Consider the following 6,691-nt stretch of genomic DNA (forward strand, 5'->3'; position numbering starts at 1 on the left):
CAGCCTCCTGCAACCCCCACCAGGCTCCATTTGCTTCACCCTCTGGTGCCTCACACATTCCAGTGTCCACATCCCAGTGGGCTCTGGGCCCCCAGCTCCTCTGCATGGAAGGGAGACGCTCCTGGGGGAACAACAGGTCTGTCTGGCCCCTGCTAGCCTGCTGCAGGAGGCTGTGGCAATATGTGGCAGAAGGGGCTTGTTTCTTCCTGGCTGATAGCTGCCCACGGCCTGCTGACCAGGCGCTCACAGCTGCTGCCGTGTTTTCCCCATAAACATGCAGCTGGTTCATTACATGGAGTGGAAGCGAGGGAGCCTGGGAGCTCTTCAGCCTTGCTGACACCCTCCCTTCTCCTGGCTTTTCCCGCAGGTCACCTTGAGCATCTTTGAGCTGGCCACGGCTGCCGGGATCCCATGCGACATTGACTCAGCCCTGGTGACTGCACTTTCGAACCTGAAGACCGGTAAGAGCCAGGCTGGGAGCTGCCAGGCCGGGTCACAGCAGAGTCCCTCTAGCCCAGTCTCCCAGCGTTGACACCGCCCTGGGTTCTGGCTGCACTCGCACATTCAGTCGTGTTTTAACATGTGATTGTGAATCGTGACACACGCTTCTGTCCCAGCTCACACACACGTAGGCTAGAGACATTTGTGTCTGGAACAATACTCAGCTTCCACAAAGGAGGGGCTCTGGAGGGGGTAGGCCCTGTCTACACTAGAAAGTGGTAGCGTTTTAACACTCCCAGTCTAGTCAAAGCAGTACATTCCCACCCAGCATGAATGCAGTTATTTCAGTTTAAAGAGGCTTTATGTCAGTACCGCTATCCCCCCTAAGGCTGGTGCCAGTGTGACTATATCAGTACAATATCACTCCCCACACCTGACAGACCCAAAACAGGACACTTTCCAGTGAGGACCAGGTCTTAGTTAGCCAAGTGCTTTGACGATACAAGTGCTAAGGTGACCTTGAGCAAGTCACTGCCCTGCTCTGTGCCTCAGTTTCCCCTCTGGAAAATGGAAATGATGATAGTGACCTTTGCGTTCCCTTCATTAAGGGCTTGTTACACTGCTCCACAGCCAAAATGCTTCTGAAATAAATGTAGTCCAACTTTATTAATTCTGGGTCACTGAGAACGAAAATGATGCTTAAAATTGTTGATTGGCTCTAGTTTTCAAGATATGCTATTGAGTCAGTATATACGACCCTTGACTTGGGAATGGCGAGGATAAGTGAGTTATAAAGGGAAGGGATCTCAATTTAAACCAGAAATGACTAAAATACATCTTTGACTGGATCTATGAATAAATCTATGACTGGGTTTGGACAGTACTTGCTTTTTAGGCAAAACAATGAATGATGCAATCTGAAGCTGGTATTGCATCATACATGATATGAATTACATCATGTTATTCCTAGAAGTCATGGATGATGCAATCATAACGAAGCTTACATCACTCTGCTGAACAAATTGCCCTATATCAGCTCTAGAAATCATACAGTGTCGTGCTCTCTTATTTGTCAGTATTTGATTTTGCAAAGCGACACATTTAGCCAAAGTGAGCAGAGATGCCTCGTACTTGTATAAACAGTGCAGATAACGTCTGCTATGCTTGTGGTGAAGTGACTTTTGCATCACAAAAGCGCAGTATAACCACTATGATTAAGAAAGCCTATCACCTTTATTTTGGCTGCAAAATTGGAGATCAGGACAAGAGGTGGGCCCCACACAGATGCTGCAACACTTGTGCAACAAATCTTCACCAGTGGTTGAACAGGAAAAGGAAGTCTGTGCCTTTTGCAGTGCCAATGATTTGGAGAGAGCCAACAGATCATACCAGCAATTGTTACTTCTGCATGGTTCCTCCAGTTGGGAAAGGTATGTCAAAGAAGAAAAAGTGGACTGTGCATTATCCAAACATTCCATCAGCTATACGCCCAGTACCCCACGGAGAAGGACTGCTGGTTCCTGATGCACCAGAATCATTCTCACTTGAGTCAGACGAGGAAGAGGAAGAGGATAAAACTTCTGATCCTGAACCATCAATGTCACAGGACCCACATTTTCTCCCATCCTCCTCCTCTGAACCACACCTCATAACACAAGGTGAACTGAATGACCTTGTCAGGGATTTGGAACTACCCAAGAGTAAGGCAGAGTTGTTGGGCTCCAGACTACAGCAGTGGAATCTCCTGGCAGGTGATGTTAGGGTTTCCATGTTCCGTGACCGTCAAAAAGATCTTGTCCCATTCTTCTTCATGGAAGGTGATCTTGTAGCCTACAACAACATCGATGGTGTGATGGCAGCCCTCAACATCATTCACGATCCAGATGAGTGGAGACTGTTCATTGATTCATCGAAGACGAGTCTTCAAGCTGTTTTGCTGCGTAATGGCAATGTTTTGCCATCAATTCCAGTTGGTCATGCAGTCCATATGAAGGAAACCTATGACAACATGAAACAACTTTTGAGGTGCATAAACTATGACCAACATCAGTGGCAGCTTTGTGGCGATTTGAAGGTTGTTGCTCTCTTGCTTGGTTTGCAGACTGGATACACAAAGTACTGCTGTTTTCTCTGCAAATGGGATAATCGTGCAAGAGATTCCACTACATCAAGAAAGATTGGCCACTCTGACAGTCATTGGAGCCTGGGAGGAAAAGTGTTCAGCATCCACCACTTGTTGAATCAAGGAAGATTTTGTTACCACCCTTACACATCAAGCTGGGTCTGATGAAGAACTTTGTCAAGGCCATTGACAAAACGCAAGCAGCTTTCAAGTACCTCCGTGGAAAATTTCCAAGGTTAAGATAAAGGAAGGTGTCTTTGTTGGTCCTCAGATTCGTGAACTTCTTCGAGATGATGCATTTGACCATGCACTGCGTGGCAAGGAAAAGACGGCATGGAAAGCCTACCAGTTAGTGGCAATAAATTTTCTTGGAAACAAAAGGCAGACAACTCCAGGTTGTTGGTGGAAAACCTCCTCAAGGCATACAAAAGCCTTGGTTGCAACATGTCACTAAAGATACATTTTTTGCACTCTCATCTAGATTTTTTTTCCACCGAACTGCGGAGCAGTGAGCGACGAGCACGGCGAGCGATTTCACCAGGACATGGCAACAATGGAGAAACGCTATCAGGGCAAATGGAGCCCATCAATGCTTGCAGACTATTGCTGGACAGTGCCAAGAGATGCTCCATTTAATGAATACAAGAGACAAGCCAAGAAGCGCCGAGTAGACACTGAATAGGACTAAACTATGTACAGAATAGTTTTTTGCCTTTTGTTTCATAATAAATTTTATTTATATAACAACCCTTTTGCTGCTTTTTAAAGTGTTACATAAACAGGACAGGTGAAATATTATCATGTAAAGCAACCCTAAATACATGAAAAGACCTAGGTTTACAATTTATGATTAAAACTCTACTATCTACACAATACACATAGACATAAAATGTAAAAACTTAAATATCTTAGAAACAGTAGCCAATCAGTTGTGTTAATTGTCATATTTGAATTCAGCACATCAAAATACATAATAAATAGCACATTTGATCTCTGAAGCAGACGACTTCTCAAAAATTGTAGACCAGTGTAGCTGGAGAGTCTTGGAATCCTTGGGGTAGGCGCTGAAATGTGTACTGCTGGTCTCTGATGGTGAAGGCAAACTGGTCCTGTGAACCAGGATGTAATGGGATGGCAAAGAAACAGTTAGCCAGATCTATAACTGAAAAATACCTGGAGGTGGTTTGCACCTTTTGGATGACCTGTGTCATATCTGCCACGATGGGGGCCATGGGTATACTTCCTTTGTTGATTCTTCTATAATCAATGGTTAGTCTCCAGGATTGCCTGTCTGCCTTCATGACTTACCAGACAGGGGAGTTAAAAGGTGAGTTAGTTTTTCTAATTACTCCCTGCTCTTCCAGGTCCTGAATAATTTGGACGAGCTGTGTCTCTGCTTCCCTGGGATACCGATATTGCTTCTGTGGGGATACCAGTTCACCTACAATTTTAACACAAGCGTTAATTCTACCACAATCTTTTTTCTTCTGGATCCAGACCGTGGGGAATTTAGAACGCCACTTCTCCTGCTGTTCTGCTCTGAGCACAGCAATGAGTTTATCACTTCTGTTACTGACAAACTTATCACAGCTTGCTGTAGGGAGATAAGGGGGAAGGGTTTCCAGTCTCCATAGAGCGCTTCTGGGGAGATCAATAATAATGTTATTTTTGAACAACCAGTCCGTACCCAGGATCTCGGCATCGGTCATATGTTTTGTCTGAATCAGATTGCCAGTGGTGTGGAATCCTTGTACAGAGAATGGTACCTGCACCCATTCTTGTCCGGTGGTGGGTTTTCCCAGAAAGGAGTGTAATATCATATTTTGCCCTTTTGTTCCTGCTAGAGGAGCGGTTTTAATTAGAGAGACGGAAGCTCCAGTATCAATTAGAGCCATCATAGGAGCTTGAGTTCCCTGCTGGACGTAGATATAGGGTCTTCCTCTTGGATCCCAGGTTAATTCTCCTATAAACCTCCACTGTTGGGCTCCTATGCCAAGTGGGGGTTCCACGTCCAGTGGGCTTCCCTAGGAGTATTCCTGACAATCTAAAGGAGCGCTTGGGGTGGTTACCCCGATACGCCTCCTCGCTGGTCCTGCAATCTAAGAATCTCTGTTATAATATCGGCCAAAGGGGCCTTATCCCATTTTTGTCTAGCTCCTTCCATCTGTAATAATAGCCTCCATGCCATGCAGCGCACATCAACGACGGGTTTTTCCGGCTGTTTACTGCCTTTGGCTGACTGAGATCTTTGAAGGTCTGGGTACAGCCGACCCCTAGACTGGTTATTCCCCCTTCCCCTGAATCTGACTTTTGAGTGCCCTCCGCGGGATCCTGAAAATCCCTTTGTTCCACTTTCACGTGAATAGGGGACTGTTGGCTCCATTGCCGCCATGTATGCCACCCTTTCCTTTTTAATATTGGGCTTTGGTCCGGTGTGGGTAGTTATGTGTTGTACCATCCCTTTTAATTCTCTTACGGTGGCAGGGTGCCCGTCCTGCCAAATGGCAAGCTTGCCTGAATAATAGGGAAGTAGTGAGGCAGTGCAATCCCTGAGAGATGGTACGGAGAAGGGGATTAAATCTAAATCCGTATTAGCGGGTATGGTTACTAAACCAGCCATAATCTGCATTAGGGCCCACCGGGTGAGATTTTTCAGGATCTTCGTTTGTGTCCTGAGTAGAAGCCACGGCTTGGGCAATAAAATTTCTCCTGCCTATCTGTTCTCCAAAGGTGGCCATTAGGGCCAGCTCACTATCACCAGCGCCAATTCTTATGCGGTCCAGGGCTGCTCGTATTTCTGGTGCCACACATATGCCCATGAGGTGATACATTTCCTGAGTGGTGAGTGCTTCTCTTCCTGCCAACAGGATGGCATTGATACACCCTCGGGAAAAGGTTCCTCTATTTAGTGTTCCAAAATTGTCAACCATTGCTTTTAAGTCTGAGGCTGATGCTGGAATGGTGGTGACCTGTTGATTCCCCGCACTGTCTATTGGGGTGGTCACAGAGCGCCGTTCTATGGCTGCCACCGGAGCCACAAGACCCTCTTGTGGGTCATGCCAGATATCTTTCTCTCCAATTTCCCGGGGGTCCCAAATATCTGTCTCCCAATCCGATTGTATTTTACATGTGGTTGGGTTCCATTCTCCTGATGTGACAGCTGCTATTTGGCGGGTCACAAAACCTAATTTGTGTTTCAACTGCTTAATAATAGAATCGCAGTGGGTATGGCTTCCCGGGGCTTTGCCCTGTTCTAATGTTAATTTCTTAACCATATTTTGTAGGACCTGGTTTTCTTTGATCAAAGCCTGATTTTCTTTCTCTAATTCTGTGAAGGCTGTCATTTGGTCCATCAGGAATCTTTCTTTACTTTTACTTTCCTGTAACACTTATTTTATTATTTCCATTTGGTTGTGAGAATTTGTTGCCATCACTTTCCAATTTTCTACCCCTTTTTCTAATTGGGATATTTTTTCTTTTAGAAATATTTTCTCCTCTTTACAGGCTGTTAGGTGGAGGTAGCTGTCATTACATGCCTCCCATAGCAGCCAGATTCCTGCGGCATCTCTTTTTGCCACAGTTAGGGGTTTGCATATGAGGATATATTGGGCCAATCTATCCTCTAGGTCCGAAATGGTGCAGATATCTGCAAGGGCTTGTTCGATCCAAGGACTGTGCCTATATCTTTGAAGGATTTGTTTAAAAGGAGTTATCTCTTTAATAAAAGGTGACTCCATTTAGCTACTTTTGACTCCATTCCTCCCTCTGAGACTGTTTTCCCTTGCCTTTTCTTAAACATTTTTAATTTTGTTTAGCGAGCAGCACTGGCTGGTCCCTGGGACCCTCTTGCTGCCCCTGATTTTTCTTTCTTTTCCTGCTACCTATCCAGAGGCCAGCAGGTTTGTTAACAATTTTATGAGTTCTTTATTTTCCTGCTACCTATCCGGAGGCCAGCAGGTCTGGTTAACCAAGAATAGAACCGTGCTCTGTAGAGCCGGTTGTGTGCACACAGATTGGTTTACAATAAGTGAGGCAAAAATATCAATAATCCCCCTTTCGCTATTCTCCACCAAAATGTTATACCAATTATATTAGACCAATAAAAACTAGCAGGATCTTATTAAAGGG

The 6,691-nt window shown here is 45.3% G+C and overlaps 1 protein-coding gene across 1 annotated transcript in view; it reads left to right on the forward strand.

Moving 5' to 3' along the window:
- Window positions 1-1,546, forward strand: part of LOC127030050 (nck-associated protein 1-like) — a 39,936-nt gene extending 38,390 nt beyond the window's left edge. Inside the window, exons 21-22 of the mRNA XM_050915959.1 lie at window positions 368-461; window positions 1,518-1,546. Coding sequence (XP_050771916.1) covers window positions 368-461; window positions 1,518-1,546 — 123 coding nt within the window. The remainder of the gene's footprint in view (window positions 1-367; window positions 462-1,517) is intronic.
- Window positions 1,547-6,691: the final 5,145 nt, after the last annotated feature.

Source organism: Gopherus flavomarginatus, chromosome 10, assembly GCF_025201925.1.
Source record: "Gopherus flavomarginatus isolate rGopFla2 chromosome 10, rGopFla2.mat.asm, whole genome shotgun sequence".
Taxonomy (NCBI): Eukaryota; Metazoa; Chordata; order Testudines; family Testudinidae; genus Gopherus; species Gopherus flavomarginatus.